Source organism: Penicillium cosmopolitanum, assembly GCF_028827165.1.
Source record: "Penicillium cosmopolitanum strain IBT 29677 chromosome Unknown utg000009l:1.0-9042332.0:1.0-9050551.0, whole genome shotgun sequence".
NCBI lineage: Eukaryota > Fungi > Ascomycota > Eurotiomycetes > Eurotiales > Aspergillaceae > Penicillium > Penicillium cosmopolitanum.
The window spans coordinates 4,042,754-4,061,920 of record NW_026622679.1 but is presented as its reverse complement, the minus strand read 5'-3'; the positions used below and the strand labels follow the sequence as shown (position 1 = coordinate 4,061,920).

Sequence of the window (19,167 nt, the reverse complement as noted above, 5' to 3'; positions counted from 1 at the left end):
CTCTAAATTGATGATCGGCCATCTTATTGCATCAAGGCTTGCTGCTGTGTCAATACGGGAGGAACCAATCATTTTGGGTCAGCCAGTGCACCTGTGGCATCTGGAATAATTTACTATGCTTGTCCCATTGAAAAAGTAAACCGTGGTCCACCAAATTGAATGAGAATTTTGGCAATCACGAGCTTTCATGCTGACCATCGTCAGAGGGCACAGGCAACCATCCTAGCTAGCTCTCGATCAGACGACTTTTGCTCCCGTATAACGCAAATTTCAAAACCAACAACGATTTGACACAAGATGGCCGAGAGCATGATGCGCAAAACAATCCAGAGAGCCTCTTCCAACGGAGCAAACAGAATGCTAGAGAAAAGCACCGTCCCCCAGATAATATTCAATGTAGCAAGTATTCCGATCAACCATGAAACAACCATTTCAAAAACTGAACACGGCCGCAGCTCAAACTCAATCGGCTCTATCTTGACTGGAGGCGAAAATTGCCTCTCCAGCCATCGAAGGAAATCGAAGTTCAGGTATGACACCCAGAAGCCTCCTGGCTGGCGTTTCTTTTGTGCAACTCTCAGTATGACTCCTCCCAGTATATGGATTAGTGCACCGATGCATATCCATATCGCAGGCAGGGCTTGTTCTTCTTGCGATATTGTCAAAGCTGATTTCACTCCAATTTCGTAGCAGACCTCGCCTATGTTCGCTATCGCAGTGATAGCCATAATATACTCTAGAATTATGGTGACATGATTTGGGCCCCAAAGAAGACTCGTTGGAATGCTGTCTTTCAGACTAAGAATGCTGGCCACAAGCTCACGAAGACCAACCGTATTATCGAAGAGCACAGAGGGGCTTCCCAGAGCAACTAAAACCCCTAAAATGTGGCGCTTCCCATACGTCTGGAGTATGGCTGTCTCATGAAGGCTTGGCCCAACGTTCACGAGGATAGTGGGCATGAGGCCTAGCAGTACTTGGGAGCTAGCAAGTATGGTTTTGTAAAGCTCTGGGGTCTCCTCGAGGAGACAATTGAGAAGAGGGCTGATAGTATCGTCAATTTGCCAAATTTCGAGGTCGGGATAGATTGTCGCATTGCCGATCGAATCCTTCACGTAGATTTGGTATTCCGTTGAGCAATTCCCCCGAGTCAGATTGCTGAAGGCGTTTTCATAGCGTGCGAACCACTTTTGGAGCCTGTGTTTTTCGGCAATGGCTGCTTCGAAGAAAGTAACAAGATATAGCAGACGCAGAAGGGACAAGTAGATCAACATTGCAGTCCACTTCTGTCGGCACGAAGCAGCACGATGTTGGTAGTATTGACCCGTGGAAGGGCATGGTCTCAGCTCAAAATCAAGTTCGCCCCAGCACGTCAGGATTTAATGCTATCATATGTCATCTGTACCTCCGTAAGCTTCTTACCATTCAAGGCTCGGAAAAAGCAACAGCATTTCAATGCATTAGTGTTTACTGTCGTCTAGAGTCGCAAGCCTTAGTTGGACGGTAGCAAGCCACAACCTTCGTATACTCTTGGCGAAATTCTCCCTTAGCCCATCATCTGTCGAGAACGGTGCCCACAATCTTGACTCGCCCACTGACAGGCCATCTTTTGCCTTGGCCTTTTGAACTGGACTTGGAGTGCATGGCTTGTGGGGCGATATAGCTGCTCAATCGTAGACTGATGGCTACTTTCCCCACACGCCGCCTCTTGCTTCGTTGTATTGAGACGATTGCTGTCGCGAGCTTTCCTATCTCATAATTTGAGGAGATCCGTTCGGAGAAAGTCTGGTGCATGCAGTGAGTTTCAGCTTGAACAAGGAGAATGCAGGGAGAGGAACTAGTGGGATGTGCACTAGATATTAGTTGATCCAGCCTCACCCTATAAAATCTCTAGTTCTCTTGTGTGGATACCGCGTAAATGGAATGACCACAAAGAGTCTGTATTCCTGGAGCAAGTTTATCAGCTCATACTTCCGAGTCTGTAAATAGGATATACACGAAGGAAAGAGATGGACGAGTGTAGAATATGTGGAGTGCGACCGAGAGATCATATAGAGAGGGAGGCGTAAAAACTAATAGGTGGTAACTATGGAAAAAGAGGCAAAATCCACAGCGGATGAGTCTGCAGGACGTACATACGGAGATTGCTCACCTGGGCATATGATACTAAATGATTTGTCTTTGTACGCGTCCGACTCCTCTATTGTCAAGCGAGCGAGTACTGCTGAGTAGAATTCGAATAGCGGTAGTATTAGCACAAGCTCTAGCAGTCACAAACTTAAGCTTATCTGTTATGAGCTACCAATCCAATACATGAATGTACTGTAACGGGATTTTACCTCGAGATCGGCATAAGGGGCTGTTGGCCTCAGGCAGGGACGCACTAGGAGTGGGCCAAGTCAAAGCTGGAATATCTGACACCCCCCCTATTTCCTTCTCATCAGGATTCTTTAGAATGAAGTTATTAAAAATCATCAATCAATTAGTCTAACACAAAAAAATAATTAAATTCTGACAATTATGACCGCGTGGACCCGTTTGCTCTGTCCCGTCACATGAGTCGCGGCGCGTATAGACGCGTCAAAAATAAGGGTGGCCTCCCAACAGCGTCACCAGCCAAACATGCCACACACTAAGCAAACATGCCACAATTTCAAGACCTACCAACTGAACTCATTCACATGATATCAGAATTTCTGGATGACGAGTACGCGATAAATTCCCTCCTCCAAACAAATAGGAGACTCTTCACTCTCCTAAACCCCGCCCTTTACCTACACCATGCTCAATATCCACTACCGATAGCTCTCGAATGGGCAGCCAGGCATGGCTTTGAAAGAACAGTGCGCTATGCGCTAGATGCTGGCATTTCGCCAAATCAGGCCTACGAACAAGAATGGTTGCCCTTGGCCTTGGCTTGTATTCACGGACATGAAGGCGTGGTGCGCATTTTGCTTAAACATGGGGTCGACCTCAATGCAGATGTGGAATGGAGTAATTTTGACGATAACGATGATCGGTTTGAAAGTGAGGATTATGGGTATCCGGCCGCATTGGCTGCTCGGAGGGGCCATGAGTCTATCGTGAAGCTGCTGCTAGAATTTGATACCCCGATCGATGATGAGACGGAGCGCGGCGATACGCCTCTTGGGATGGCGGCTGGAGCTGGGCATTTGTCAATGGTGAAGTTTTTGGTTGAAGAGGGCTGTGAAATTGACATGCCAGCGGTTCCGCATCTCTGTCACGCGGCTGATTCTTTTCTGCTATTTTATTAGAAGACCCTTGATAAGCGTGCTTACTCGGTTAATATTACTCAGAAGACCTAGCAACAATATTTCCGTGGATACTTTATAAAACTCGCTTAAATAATAACAGATCTCGTCATTTATCGAACGTTCAATAGTAGTAAGCTAGTCGAGATATTCCTTAGTATACCTTAACTGCTCATCATCCCAGTTATAGTAATTATCTAAGAAGGCCTTACGAAACATATGCTAATTTCTCGTTTTCTAGGCATAATAACCTTTAACCTAGATACGCGGCGGTCTTTCGTAGTATTAGGGAGGAGATCCATAATTACCTTATAACGGACAATACCACTGCGACAACAGGTATCCTCTAGCTTTCTTAGAAAATCAGATGTATTAGTTTCATTAAAAGCAGGGGCTCCCTAAGATCCTAGAGCTAGTATCGCGCTGTATATTATTTAATACATTAGTTGAGGCGGCGGAACAGCATAATAATAAGTCGGTGGTACAGGATCTCGCGAAGGTACTGTTGGCAGAGGGGATAGAGAAGGCGGTCTTACAGCGGTTTCAGGACTTACAGGACGAGAGGGTTCCCTAATTATCGATCTAGAAGCTTCAGGAAGCGGTTCGCGAAACTAAGTAAACTGTTCTGCAGCGGTAATGGGTACAGCTATATCGCTGGGAAGTTTACTATTATTTCCGCCGTTATTGATAGCTATGGTTTCGGGAGATTGTTTTCCTGTAGGAAAACAAGGTCTCGGAGAACAAGAACAACAAACAGATGTAGTATCAGAGAATAAATCAGCCAGACAGGATAACTTCTAGGTAGAAACAGAAACAAACGAAGATGTAGACAAAGAAGGGGATACTGAACGGGGAATAGGAGACTCCGTACTCAGGGGTAATAATAATAACGATGCGGTTGTTGACGATTAATACTGTTCCGACAGTAATCCCTTTTCTAATAAATAACGTAACGCAAATAATAACAGAATATTGTATAGCACCGAATGCCAGATATAGCCAATACCAAGACATCTCTGAACCGCTATCTTATGTAATTAACTCGGTGTCATTCGTAAAAATCCTTCTAGTGCTGTAGCATCTCCTGTGTGCTAATCAGCAAGCGTCGATCGTAAAAACTATATATATTCCGCAGATAGCGGTATTTCGATAGACCTTTCGGCCGATATTTCGAACATTTAATAGGCTAATCCTACCTAGGATCAAGCCGTTCTCCACCCTTTATGATATATTCGAATACCGTCGTATGATCTCAGGGTCAAACGCAGTGCCTACTTCTCACAATGTTATTGCTCTCGCTTTTAGCCACCCTCTTGTTAATTGAGCCTTCCCGGGGACGCTATATATAATATGGGAATGCTCGTAGGCTGTCTGCGTTGGCAGACGGGTCGATCGCAAAGAGACAACACTACCACACTCGCAGAGTGCAAGGAGACGATAGGCAAGCGTGACGCTATAGAGAATCAACAGAACGAACACCAGAGCGAATAACAGAACCTTTCATAAGCAGTATACCGATACCGCAGCCTCAGCAGCCTCAGTAGAACATTTCATAAGGGGGAACATGCATGTTGAATTGATAATCTAGAACGAACGCTACTTATTCTCTAGAAACAAAGTAGGGGCCTTGTTGCTAAGGCTTCCGTCACATGACCCTAGGGCACCGATGTTGAGAGCGGAAATCCCCATTACAATATATAATTTTCCGGCTCCAGCTTAATCATCAAGCCTTTAAAGCTTCATTCGGGAAATCATCTGCGAAGCGCCGCTTTCTGATTATGCCATTGCACCGTTTCTCTGTTTTCCTGGCAGACTGTCATAATTCGGGAATAGCGCGAATATGCAAACAAGTCAAACAGGCTGCATGTTACCTTCTCCGCTTTCCCTCACTTTCCAACATTTTGTCAACAAAGAACACACCACAGTTGACAGCTTTTCAACTCCTGCTCAAAATGTCCTGTTATGTCGCCCGACATCCTCTTTCCGCTCACCCTGATCTTTATTTATTTGCTTAGACTTAGCCAAATGTGGGAGTGTCCAACAGCACGTTCAAGCACAGGAAAACAAACCTGATTCGCCATTTGATACGAGTTTCGACCGCAAGGTAGAATGGGCGAAAGCTGGGCTTCTCCTCTCGTGAATCCTGAATGTAGCTTTCTTCACGAGGAATTATTTAGATGGTGTAATCGAGTCATTATTCAAGAGAAAATCAATTATTCGCTCTTCAACAAGATGCAGCCAAGGTTACATTAGCAGAATGTCTTAGCTCGTGTGGACGAACAAGAAACAAGTTCGGAGACCATTTACGTGTCAAATATGTCGTTTCCGAATTTGGACTCTTGCTTCAGACCCCTGCATGTTACTAGCATGTATATCTAGCCACCGGGGCGCCTCGGCTAATTAGGCTTTCTTTAGCGATCTACACTAAGCAAAACCAGCACGAGAGCACGGAGGACCCTCTCAGCACCGTACGGTCTTGCGGCAGCATGTTCTCTCTCAGTGGACTGTTAACCGTTGCTCGAAGGATCCCTTTTTGCATAACATAGTACAAATCACTACTTAAAAGAAGAAAATTACCTAATTAGGTCTATTTTTGCGTTAAGATATTACCTAAGAGGGTCCAAGGTCAGGATTCGGGCCTTCCTTGGCGGTTTGGCGGGTCTGAATTGAGGGTGAGTGCTAGGTTTACCTGCTTAGGGAGAAATTAAAGCGGCTGCGGCGTAATTGAATGACCGACCACCCCTGAAAGCCTCGATAATACTTTAACTTCTGGCAGTTTGGTGTCACTTATTCGTGGGATTGATTTGGTGAATATTGTTGTACTAGGAATAGATATTAGGTCAAGGTACTGAAGATGAAGAATATAAGAGAAATATCTCGTTTCTAATTTAGGCATTTACTTTGATGGATATCTGATTAGGAAGCCGCAATAAGTGTAGGATAATGTACTATTACTACCTTTTTCGTATCCTTTCATTAATTCCTGCGCTCGCGCACGACCTTGTTTTCATGTCCTCCTTACAAATGATCTGATTTTCGGGCCCCGGAAAGAACGTAGTAAGCTACGCGCCAGCTTAATGTGATAATGTGATATACTTACAGTAAGCGGGGTCAATTTCTCTACACATCACTCTTACGCTCCCTTAGTAATGCAATGCTGCTTATCTTGGCGCAGAAATCCGCCATTAGCCGACATTAATGCAGCCGGGATTAAAGCTGTTACATTATAATTTCTCGCCTAAGATATGATTTGTACTTTAGCAATCAATTTTCCTTGTTTAAGGAGGTAAGGGTACTTTCCACGGCGTCTAACCTCGGGTAACTGATAAGGAAAAGGAGCGTACTTTTCAACTTACTGGATATGACCATCGATCGGAATTTATTTGCAATGCGGTGATATGCTAGTAAGGGACTTTCGAAATTATTATTAAAATGGCAAAAAGGGTTAAATGACACTGAGTCCCGAGGTCTTTTACTAATACAAGCTACCTGGTGCTTGTGACTGAGCTTGTCCATAGCTGGCTATAAATCTAGGGAAAGATCTACCTTCTACCTAGCTTCGTTCGTTCTCTTCATACCAAACTAGACGACCTGAATAACAATATATACCAATAACGCTCTATTTCATACCATTGTTTTTATCTCTCTGATTAGCAAGATCACCATGAAGGCAAGCACAAACCCTTCAAGCCCCCGTGCCCTCAATCTTTAGCCCTTTCGGAGATTAACAAACAGTATCACGAATAGCCGAGCACTCTTTTCACCACCCTCCTTGCTTTTCTGCTCACAAGTATCGCCCTTGCCTCCGCCATCCCTGCATCTCCAGAGCCTAATTTCCTTCGCCGTGCCGACGAGGATTGGGAACTTGTCATCTATCCGGACGTCGAACCAAGCGGGTAATATGGTGGGACATCCTCGAAAGTCAGCGGACCCGGAAACGGAGCCTGCCACAATTTCAAAACAACTGGATGTGTCGATGTGAAGCTTCGAACTGGAATTTTCGACTGCGACTTTCAGTTTAAAACCAACTCTTGCGATGAGAAACCTGCGAATAGACTCTATGTTCAGCAGGGTGCTGTTACGGACGGTTATCAGGTGCCGGATATTAAATTTGTTACTGTTACTTGTAATGACAAGCCGCCGAGTGTTGAATGAATGGGAACAGGTATATGACCTGCTATTCCAGGGGAGCCTGCTATGAACTGAGCCGAAATTTTCCTGTTCGTATTATTGTGTGGATAAAGCGCGTGCTGTAACATGAGCTATGGTCAAACAGAAAACAAGGATGATAAGATATAAGGGCTATTATGACAAGTCCCTGAAAATGAGGCTGTTATCGCCTAATCGCAGGTATTGTAGATTATGTTCATTTATAGTAGGCAGATAAGGCATTAATAAGGACATTTAAACATGTTATTGTTCGATTCAGATATTTTACGTGTGACTAATGCATACCTTTCGAAGCCACATGATCTGACTGACAAATCTCGTAAGTGTGAATGCATTTTCCTATTTCTGACGGGCCGCACCCAATTTCCCTCCTCCCCCCCCCCTCCTCATCTCCTCCCTACGTCTATTTGAATTAGTTTCTGCTCTCTCCTTATAGCCACCCACTCTCAATCTCTGAAGCAGCATCTCAAAGGACGATTTCTTCCGCTTGGGCTCTATTTACTGCCAAACATGTCTACCCTTCAAAACCAGAACACCAAGTCTCAAGCAGTCAAGATAGAAAGTGCTCAGACAGGACTGGCAAAACAGGAAGCCTCAAACGGTACATATCCTATCCATCTGTACCCCCGTCCAAATCACAAGCTAATACGTAATAGGTGGCAAAGAAAACGCTACACCACGTGGGTCAAATGATTTTGTCGGAAATGACAGTCACTCCAATCCCAATGCCCTCGAGCAAGCAGATGAACATGATAACTGCGATGCTGATTGGGAGGTAGTCAGCAGCGCCCAGTGTGGCGAAAAAGACAGCAATCAAGTGTTCCATGGGCATACAGGACATTTTAGCGTTGATGTGGGTTGGGGTAAACGAAAACATCGGCTGTATTCTAGTGACTGGAGCTTTGGCCATCATCACCAACATCGTGATGATAGACATGGTGAGGGAGGTACTCAGTGACACCGGCACTTAAGCGTAATATCTATCATTCTGCTTTAATTGTGATCCAAAATTTTATGAAATTAAACCAGGATATGCCAGTTCGGGGGACTCAGTGGGCATTGAGCAGCTGGCTAAATTGCCTGAGTTGACTTTGCTGCCTAAAATGAAAGATAACAAGCGTCTAAATCTTCGCTGCCAAACGAATGTCATTATCATTTGGCCTCCGATAGAGGCGTCGGCACGATTGGCAACAAGGAAGTATAGATAGATTGATTGCCAATATTAAAATTGTCATGTTCAGCGAAGGTTGGAGTTTAGTCTGGCGATGCATGCGAGCTGTCACATGCCAAGGCTTCTTTCCTGGTCGATACCGAGGGATCGGAGGCCTGCTTTTGGGACCACTAAACGGTAGACCACTGGGGACCTTCTGTAACGAACTGGGGTTGTTACCATTCGCGGATGCCTGACGTAGATGGCATCCACCTAGGCATCCACGCCTATATGTACTTAGTCCCATCTCAGCTTCCTTCTTCTTCTTCTCCTCAAGCTATTACTTTTGTCGAACAGCTACTGTTTCCTTTGCTTCGGATGCTACGCCGTACGTTGATCTCTGTGAGCATCTGAGCATCCTCACATTGTAATAGCTTCCACGCTCAAAGCCCTGAGTCGCTGTATGGCACGCCCTGACACGATCACCTGCTGGTAAGCTGCGTGCGAGAGACCCTAGTGATTCCTCTGTCGGTTCATCTCAGAGAGACTGCGTAAGCCTTGTACGTATACGGATACTGTGTGTATTCGTCGTCGGCCGCGGTAGAGAATCCTCTAAACCTCCCCTCTTTCGAAACCTCACTTTCTGTCACTTCGTCGCTACACCTTCGTCGCCCTGACATCATTTTTTTATCGCTTTTTATCTATTCGAGATAGATTTTGACTTTGATCAGCTCCGTGCTACACTCGGCGGACTTCAGTCCTCGATCGATACTCTCCAATCCTTAGTTCAGCAGCAAAACTCTCAGATCAGCTCACTTCGGGATCAGCTTCAGTCAATCCACCGAGAGCAGCAAACCCAAGCCAATCTGCTCTAAGCACATATTGAGATCGTCCGGTACCTGCTAGAGGAAGGTGCCGACTCAAATGCTATTACTGCAGACACGGATAATACAGCTCTTTATCTTACAGCTAAGAATGGGCACTGCGAGGTGTTAAAATTGCTTCTGGAGTATGAGGCTGACCCAGTTGTTCCCGATGGAGATTTCAAGGCGAGGTCGTTATACGCCGCTGCGGATCGTGGCCATATGGCTGCGGCTGAGATTCTCAGAAACACTATGAATTTATTGGAACTTATCGCCTCCGGCGATGCTGGCGATGATGAGCACGCAATGCTCCTCTTGCTTTGTGCTGCCTGTGGGTGGGAATTCATGCTGCGGCAGCTTCTTGAACGAGGTTGTTCGCCTGATGCTCCCACTCCAAGCGCCTGCCTTTTCTCGTCCATTATTCTCAAGGGGTTGTCACCCTATGACCGTCATCGTCAGTTCATAAGAAATCCCTCGGCATTGGCATTCGCTGCTTATAATGGCCATCTGGGAACCACTCGGCTTTTGCTTGAATACAATGCTAGCTTGTGCGAAGAGAAGGATCAATTCACACCAAATCCGCTCACGTTGGCCATCGCTCACTCCCATTTGCCTATTGTGCGTACTCTTCTAGAACACGGGCAAATCCGAACTATCGAGAGGATGAAGGGGAATTTCTCTCTTGCGTCAAGCTGTGGCATCGCCCGAGATATTTGAGCTCTTGCTTGATCAAAAGGCTAGCATTGATCGGAAGAGATCATGGAGTGAATCGCTGCTTGAAAAGGTTTTGAAAGACGGGGCCATTGATATTATGAAGATCCTTCAGAGACGGGGGATCTTCGATTCACTCATGCACGATGAGCGGGGCGAAGCTCTCATAGATGCCGCCGGTGGGGGCGTTCGCACAATGGAATATCTTCTGGGGCAGGGTTATAAGGTCACGCCAAATAGCGAGGAAGCCCAACTTGCACTGATGGGTGCCGTCAAAAGGGCTGATACCGACGTTATCAATCTGCTCTATGCAAGAGGTTTGGTATTTGACATATCTGTTGTACACAGAAGGAACCTCTTGGGGTGTATAGAATGTCCAAGCACGGATATTGAGAAGGTCATTTCTACCCTGGACACATTACTCGCGCATGGGGTCGATATCACCGCAGCTGATAGTCCTCTTTTCAACGTTCTCAGTAAGGGGGGTAACTGCAAAACCAAGGACATCGAGCATATCTGCGACAGCAATGATGTTGAGCAATACGTCTCGTTACTGTTGGACCGCAATGCAGATCCAATGCAATCACGAAGACGCAGCGATGTATGCCCAATATCCGCGGCTGCGGCTCTGAATAAGTCTATGGTCCACTTGATGTTGAAAGCATTAGATGGCCGGAACATATGTCTACAGCAATTCGAACGGCAAATTTCCTATGCGAAAATCCAGGCCCTTCAATCAGGCAATCCAGGTGTGGTGTCGCTTCTGCGCCGGGCCTACTTTCGGAAGAAATATGAAGAGTCGCCAAGGCATCCTGCGTAACCGGGTTGATATGTACATGAGAGGTCCCCTGAGACACGGAAACTTGCTATTGTGGAATCCCAAGCCCTTGAATGGGACTATTTGGATTTGGTGCAACTTCTGCGCCGGGCCTGCCATGGGAAGAAGTATGAAAGACAGCCAAAGTATTCTGGGAGGGTATCCAGGTTGATTTTGGATAGACCACCCGGGCATCTGGGTCAATCAAAATATTATTAACGGATGACGGGGATGCAAAACTCTAGATGAATGATGGATGAGAGAAAGAACGTTATCTAGAGCAGACAGAAGGCAAACCAAGGGTTGCCTGAGGAATGCGCACGCCAACACCAACAGTTCCAGGATTCACCTATTATACATACCGTATCAAAATGAGTTTCTGCCGAGTTTAGATGTCTCAGACATCAAAGATCGTGCTCCCGTTGCTGCCTCGCTCTCTCCTATTCATCTCTAGTCATTCGCATCTAGTGGATAAAACCTCCGGGAGCTACATTCCCCCGACAAATACCCCTAACCATGGATCCCAATAATTAAGGAAGCTAGACCTATCTGCATGTCTGAGATGATGATGTGGCTGACCTCTTTCCCGGGCCGGTCAGTGGGGCAAAGACCAAGCGGGCTGTGCGTCGGAAATTCACCGGCCGCCGAAAGAAGCCGAATTGGACGGGTGAGGCTGAGCCTTGCAACTGGCTGAATCGAGTGGCTGAAACTGAAACGGAAGGCTGTACAGTAGCGCCCGGCATCGCCTTCCATGTCGGAAACACAGAGATGCTCTTTTAAACCCTAATCACATGATCACCCAAATCCAGATATGGTTACTCCCGTACTTTAGTTTATGTTTTGGGTTTGAACCGTAAAGCTAATACAGACAAAAGCTGTAATTTTATGTATTATTACTGATCCAAAAATAACTAGCTCGCCATATCCTCGTTCCAACTTGAAACATCCCAACCCAGGCAAGAATCAACCTACATAGTTGTAAAATGACGCTAAACCTGAGTCCCTGGCAGCGTAAGATGATTGTGCACAAGATAAGCAGCAATAACAGACCGATTAAATCACAAATGGCCGAATTGGTAAAGTGTAGCGAGCATTATATCACTAATATACGCAGGAACATGCGGTTGTTCGGCAGCCTATTTCTCCCACAATTCCTCCTGGCCCGCCACCAAGTATATCGTCCTTTGTTGCTAATATAATTCGATATTTGTTGTCCATAAAGAGGAAAGTATAGGCTGAGTCTAGTTCAGAGGATATATTAATTGATTAGCACGATTCTGCTACCTTTTCAAATATAGAAAAGTGTAATCTGTCTTTTCTAAGCTAGCCTGGATCAAACTTATTACATTTATATTGAATTGATTTATCACACTAATTGAAGGTACATATTTTTCTTTTACATAAACGATAGATAGCTATTAGGACTTCTGATAGTAAGGAGTCCGATTCTCGCCGTGAATCTCTAGACTATGTATCCGCTGGGGCTTGTGTAGTTGAGATTGTATAGCCTAGCCTATTTAAAGAGAACAGTCAGGTATATTGACTACCACTATTTCAAGACGAAAGGGAGGCTTTCCCCCCCTAGCTCGCATTGAAGCTCTTCCAGATCAACTGCCTTGGGCCAGTAAATATTCACGTTGAAGTTTGAAACCTGTTTCACGGCCATTAAGGGTTTCAAGAGCCAGGCTAACCCGTCGATATCAGGGTCCCAGGACGTCCAGAGCTTTCCTCTAGTTAAAGAAATTTGCAGATTTTGAAGACCCTGCATTTTTGAAAGAATTCCACATGCCCCTTTCCAATACCACAGCACATCTGTAGGCCATTTCAAACTGCCGTGTTTGGTGTTAAATGATCGATGGATTGCCTCGGTATCGAGATGGAGAGAAGAGATGGAATTTAAGCGATGTGGCACCAGCACCTTTTCCATAGCCATGATCGTTTTTGTTGATCTGACATCCAGGGTACTTCCTGTGTAGAGCAGGTCTATAGATTCAGAATACCTAGATAGCTGTCAGACAGTGGAAACAGTGGCATAAAGTAACAATAAAGTGACTAACATTTTCCTACAAGATTGTAAGAGCCCAAAAAACCCTCTTGAGTGAGAATGAGAAGGATCCAAGTGTTCTATCGAGTAACCGCTCCGGTTGGTGGGTTTCCAGCAGTTGTGCTTCCACCCCTGGCGGGAAAAATCCGATTCACCACATATAATGCCACACAGCCGGTGGCCCATTATACCCACATGAATATCAGCTCCATTAGAAGGTACAATCACCTGATGATATATAATATCACGTAGTTCCCTCGGTAGTCTGAAAAATGGGGATTGTGATTGATCAAATGTTTTCTGGTGCCAACCCTTACGGTACCAAGGCGAGTACGATTCAGATAATGGAAGTGTTAACGAACGTTTGCGATCACATGGTAAAGGTCGGACTCGAGTAGGCTTCTTCTGTTTATGTTTTTGATATTTTTCATATGCAAGGAAAGGACAGCCAATAATGTAATAAGCGCCCATGGCAGGGTAATAGAAGATGAGGCCAAGTATAACGAACGATCTAGGCAATGGGATACTCCAAGTCATCTTGGTAAGAGTGTATTCAATAATCAAATTTTCACCGATTTAAATTGATATGAGCGTTGTCAAAAGCAAAGGAAGGGAATTTGTCTCAGCACACATATATAGGGGGTCAAGATTAACCTGGGGGCCGAGATTAAACCCAGGGGCCAAGGCTAACCCAGGGGCCAAGGCTAAGAAGTCAACAAGAGTCAGGCGGGTAAAAAGATAATCCTTCATGGCACCCCTAAACTTCTAGTTCTAGACCACGTATCTTCCATACTGGTCTTTCAAACCTCTGGTATAAATTACATGGTAAGGGACAATACGGATTCTTTACGTCCTATCCATATATGGCTTATTTTATCATGTGACTAGGGTTTGAAACAGCGTCTCTATGTCTCCGACATGGAAGGCGAAAGCAGTCGCCACTGTAGTTTACACTTTAAACTCTACATGAAATTTAGATGGGAAAATTTGGAGGGAAAAAATGTCTATGTTCGTAAAGCTATTCGTGAAATTCTTCCAGCCGGATGGCCAGAACCTGAACCTAATCGGTTGGTTTGCGCAGTATCAATAGCTGCGATATACCAACATTAAACTGGTCATGATGCAAAAATAGTAAATGGAGACCAACTGGTACCAACCAGGTCACACATACACAAAAAGAGATATGAGATCAAAAGAGAAAAAAAAGAAGATAGAAGTATAGGAGAGAGAGAAGAAGAAAAAAGGAAAAAAGACCAAGGAAATAGAGAATCATTCTGGAATGAACATGGGGGAATCATTTTTTGGTTTCGAATCTTCTTTCAACCACCGATCTCACCGCCTAACTAACTTACTCCAGGATAGCGGAGGAAGCAGTGGCAGTGGGGTTGGGAGGGTTCCACTCGAACTTGAAGTCGTCACCAAGCTCCTTCTTAATGGCAGTCTTGACGGCGTCGAGAACGTGGTCGAAGACACCAAAGTTGGCAGGGTTGTTGATGTCGTTCTTGCCGCCCTGGAAGACACCGGTGCGGACGAGACAGGTGTTCCATCCGTACAGATTACCACCAATGATGTCGGACTGGGGGTTGTCTCCGATCATGTAGATGTTCTCGGGCAGGGTCTTCTGGCCGTGGATCTGCTCCATCCAGTTCTTGATGACCTCGTCGGCGACGATGTAGGTAGCACGCTCGGGCTTACCGTAGACGATACGTTCGAGGTCACGGCCGGTCAGAGCCTTGTACTGAGCCTCCAGGGCAACGCGGAAGGCACCCAGGTGCAGACGAGGGGGACCCTTGTGCTCGGTGGGGCAGAGCAGATCACCCTGTGAGAAGTAGATGGGGATGTGGCCGGCAACGGCATCGCGGGCGGCGGGATCCTTGGCGCGGGTGAGGAGGCGGCCGTTGGCGGAGAGGAGCAGATCCAGAATGATCTGGTACTCAGTGCTCTGGTCGTGGGACTCGGCGAAACACATGATGGCGTCGAACTTGAAGTTGGCGAAGTCGCGGACCTTGGCCTCCTTCTTCTCCTCCTCGGTGAACTTGCGGCAGGGGGAGATAGTGGGGTCCCAGGCGAGGATATCCTTGGGGATAACGACGTTCTTGAAACCGTAGTTCTCGGCAACACCACGGATGTTGTTGCTCTCGCCACCGCAGACGAGGACGTTGTCGTAGTACTCCGCAAGAGCCTGCATGGGAGTGTGGGACTGGATGAACTGGTCGGTGGAGATGGGGAAGCCCAGGACCTCGGACAGCTGCTGGCAGCGAGCTTCCTCAGTCTTACCACCACCGTTGGTGAGGAGAATGTAGGGGAATTGGATGCCGAGCTCGTTGTCGCCGTTCAGGATCTTCAGGACTGTCTTGGCCTCTGCAATTGCATTGTTACCGTGTGCCAGCACACCGTCAATGTCGAAAGCGAAGCACATGTTCTTGACCTTGTCGACCTTCTCCTTGTGGGTGTCCTGCACCTGAGAGGCGATGATATCGCGGGCCGCCGAACCGGGCTGGTGAGCAATGGACAAACGAGACCTGCGTGGGGAACGAGGGATGGGCAGAGAGACACCAAAGGAGTTACGAGAGCCCCGGCGGTCCCGCATGGAGGGAGACAGGCTCAGGCGCTGCATGTGAGTATCACTGATGGAGCTGCGAGTGGCAGGAATCTCAATGGTGTGGTTGTGGTTGTCGGAGGGGATGGTGACACCAGCCTGGACAGACTCGCGGGCAGCACCGTCGCTGGGGGCAGGGGGGAGGACCACTGGGGCTGGTGTTGTCGCCGCCGAGGTCATCATCGGAGAAGCGAGGCATGTTGATGGAGGAGGTGGTTGGTTGGATGTATGGGATTGCGATGAAAGAATTGATACTATGGATGCGATTGTCCGGAATGGCACGGACAAAGGATCACAAGACAATCAATCAAGATGGATGAGAATGAAAGAAACAAGAGGCAATGGAGGGGCAAGGAAGATGGTTTTATTTAATAAAAAAAAAAAAACTTTAGAAGGTGGCAGATGGGTTCCCTCAAGCAGCAGTCCCGGTTATGGAGCCCGGTGGATGCAGGACCCATAATGGTGCCCATTCTATGGTGTATATACCCAACCAGGACGGCGGCAGTCGGGATTGCCAGCCCAGAAGGCGCAAAAGAGGATGGAGACGGTTCAGACCTACGTGCCAGGTGCGTCATTGACTAGCAGAAGGGGAGAAGTGGTCCGCAAAGTGGAGTGAGAAAGTCAATGGTGAGTGGTCCGGATTAATGGTAGTTCCTAGACGTTTTCATACAGAATCCCCTACATAGGACTCTACAATCCTTGTATACCGTTATCTAGTATTCTATTCCTATGCTTAGCTATACTATGCCATGCTGTGCTATGACCGGCCAACATGTGAATATTTAGATTATCACATATGCCACCCTCGGACTACTTTCCCGTACGCTGGAACCCGCATTAGCGCCCAGTCAATCTCTTTTTGCAAATGCAGTAACCAGAATCTCCCCTCCAACCAACCAGCCCTGATGTGGCCCAATCGGGCTAGACCACCCCCCGCTGGTTGCTAGCGGGAAACAATGATGTCATGACCCCCCGATTGAGCCGCCCTTGACCGCCTCCTTTCTGCCCCCCCTCTGCCGCTCTGCCCCTCTGCCCGCATCACCAGTTTCTATCGTACTTTCCGACTACATCTCTCCCTATCGGCATGAATGATTGGATTATCATCTGCTACAAACACCACTCATCTGCGCTGTTAACATTCTCACTCACTCATCGCATTACCCCATCGGGATACCCGAAACCTGAAGGTGGATCATGGCCCACTGGTCTATGCAACCCGCGACAAGTTGACGGTAACGCACAGAATGGAACGGAAGCATGTGGGTGGATCTCGGGTGAGGAAGCGTGGGATGACGTCGGGTGGAGGAGAGATTGTGAATAATTAGTACGTGTACGGAGTAGAAACCACATACTCATACTCCAACCGCCAATATATCGCGCATCTAGACGGAGAACACGGTACTCGTACTATTCTCCAATGCCCAGACGGAGTAAAACAAAATTCTGCAGGATTGTATTCCGTGCCCGTTGCCCGTTCGCCGTTCGGCCCGCCGCCGAGCACGGCGCTGAGTGTTCTCTGGCCTGTGATTGGTTGTATCTTGCCCGTATTCATTTACCCCTGTGGAAGTTTTCTTTGTTTTCGTTATAATTATGGTTAGAGTATGATTATGATTATTTGCCATTTGCCATCAGCCACGTTCTCCTTTTCTGTCAATCTCAAAAATAGATCTAACAAATTTCAAAACTCTATCCTGTTCGAACTACTGCACCTCGCTCTCATTACATTGCCTCTAACGCGGGATTGAAAACGTTTACTCGGGAAATGTCGGGTCCCGGTCGCGTCGAGATCTGCCCCCCAGTGGCTGGTGCGGCCCACACGGTGATCTCATTTTGTCCCTCATCTCAATGTTTCGGAGTGAATGTTGCCTGTCCATGTATACATACAGCATCTGGTGACCTCTCCGGAGTACTCAAAATACACTATACCCCCAGGTCCTACTTGAACCGAGAGTACCATCTGTATCTTCAGATTCGATCTAGATCTGGTTTCGCATATATCTCTCGTCAAAATAATCCCTGCAACGATCGACCAAGTAAACTTTATTCTTCACGCCCGGTGAAACTTTTAGTCTGTACCTCTCTGGCTTGCCTCGGTGGACTCGAACACTCCATTCTCCATTCTCTTCCAAGATACGGATACATGCTACACTCCCACACCCCGGAGTACTGCAATCCGTGCTAGTCCCGGCCTGGGGTGGAGATCGCCCATTATCCGAATCCATATCTGCGATTCACTTCTCGTGCTCGGCGGTTCTAATCCAATGACAGAACCCGGTTTCCCGTCGGTAATGTGCCCGTTCGCTGGCGCGCTGAAGATCGGAAATCACTCTGCACGGAGTGCCGACAATTTGCCTTACATTGCCTCGTAGCTTGGCCCCTGACAAGGGTCAAAGCCAACCTTAGGTCAAAGCCAGGCCTGAGGGACATCCCATCCAGGGCTCTCGGCTTCTCGCACGTTCATAGGTAACCCGCAAGGCGACCAATCATATCCCCGCCGGCCCTGGTGAATTAACATGGATTGAAAATGCTTACCCGTACCAAGTTTGGGCTATTGGATTGGCATTGGTTGGCAACCTTCCTGGCTAGTTGTATGTAAGAAGCCCTGGAGTACTACCCCTCCGACTACCCCTCCGATCGGTAAACCGACTCGGAGTTAGTAGAAGATCCATCGCGACCGCCTCCGAGTCCAGAGGCTGGTTTCGGCATTGGTGGGTTATGTAGGAACGCTTTCCGACGAGTCATTCTGTTGTACTGCTTGTTTGCAGTGACATTTTCACGAATCATGTCATCTCTGCTGTATGTTGACGTCGTTGGGTGTGGCTGATCCCCCCCGCACTCTCGATGGTGGACACGTGCACAGGCCAGTGTGGATGTCGATGTTATCAACTTTATGCTGAAGGTCAAGTTTGTAGTATAGGTATTGATGCCAAAGGAGAGTTATATTTATTCAGACAGATATGTCTGTCATGCAGTTAGATAGTATATTTTTGAGATTTCAAATCATTCAAGTTAAATGTAATGGCGACCTTTTGAAAATGTGGTGGTGCTATATATATGGAAGTAGGTACTGGTACTAGTATCATGATCGCCTTAAATCACGAGTTGACCTTGGTTGAACCTAGGGGGCATGGAGTTGATATATGAGTACCTCCAGGACTTCTCTAACACTAGCAGTACTTCAAATTCAGATTTTGAACTTGAATACTAGGACTAGTAGGTAGTAGTAACTATAATGTGTAGTATTAACGTCTCCCGGATGGTCATATCACGTGACCACCCACAAGATCAGTAGACAGTGACCATCCCTTTCCGGATATGTGGGGAGAATGGAATAGATAGCTCCAGACTATATAGGGGATCCCGGTCTAATTGTACCTAGCTGAATGATCTCACATTGCAACCATTCGAGACTGACTGGATATGCCTTTGTTTTTCCCACGATGACTCCGCACACGTGACATCCGCGGGGTGCGGGCAACTTTCTTTGGCCCACACTTGAATGTGTCACCGTCAGCTTCAAAGTTCAGTCACTGTCACTCTG

The 19,167-nt window shown here is 46.9% G+C and overlaps 5 protein-coding genes across 5 annotated transcripts; 2 read left to right on the top strand and 3 right to left on the bottom strand.

The window, feature by feature from the left end:
• Nucleotides 1-200: 200 nt before the first annotated feature.
• Nucleotides 201-1,274, bottom strand: N7509_009620 (uncharacterized protein; the record flags this gene model as incomplete). Its single annotated transcript, XM_056634257.1, has 1 exon — nt 201-1,274. One exon carries the CDS (start codon nt 1,272-1,274, stop codon nt 201-203), a length of 1,074 nt encoding a protein of 357 aa, XP_056484877.1.
• A 1,368-nt stretch (nt 1,275-2,642) lies between these two features.
• N7509_009619 (ankyrin repeat domain-containing protein) lies at nt 2,643-3,275 on the top strand (the record flags this gene model as incomplete). The annotated part of the gene is made up of 1 exon (XM_056634256.1): nt 2,643-3,275. The coding sequence occupies one exon, from the start codon at nt 2,643-2,645 to the stop codon at nt 3,273-3,275; it is 633 nt and encodes a 210-aa protein (XP_056484876.1).
• A 4,852-nt stretch (nt 3,276-8,127) lies between these two features.
• On the bottom strand, nt 8,128-8,379 carry N7509_009618 (uncharacterized protein; the record flags this gene model as incomplete). Its single annotated transcript, XM_056634255.1, has 1 exon — nt 8,128-8,379. The coding sequence occupies one exon, from the start codon at nt 8,377-8,379 to the stop codon at nt 8,128-8,130; it is 252 nt and encodes an 83-aa protein (XP_056484875.1).
• A 1,298-nt stretch (nt 8,380-9,677) lies between these two features.
• On the top strand, nt 9,678-10,986 carry N7509_009617 (uncharacterized protein; the record flags this gene model as incomplete). The annotated part of the gene is made up of 2 exons (XM_056634254.1): nt 9,678-10,073; nt 10,192-10,986. The coding sequence occupies 2 exons, from the start codon at nt 9,678-9,680 to the stop codon at nt 10,984-10,986; spliced, it is 1,191 nt and encodes a 396-aa protein (XP_056484874.1).
• A 3,389-nt stretch (nt 10,987-14,375) lies between these two features.
• Nucleotides 14,376-15,806, bottom strand: N7509_009616 (uncharacterized protein; the record flags this gene model as incomplete). The annotated part of the gene is made up of 1 exon (XM_056634253.1): nt 14,376-15,806. The coding sequence occupies one exon, from the start codon at nt 15,804-15,806 to the stop codon at nt 14,376-14,378; it is 1,431 nt and encodes a 476-aa protein (XP_056484873.1).
• Nucleotides 15,807-19,167: the final 3,361 nt, after the last annotated feature.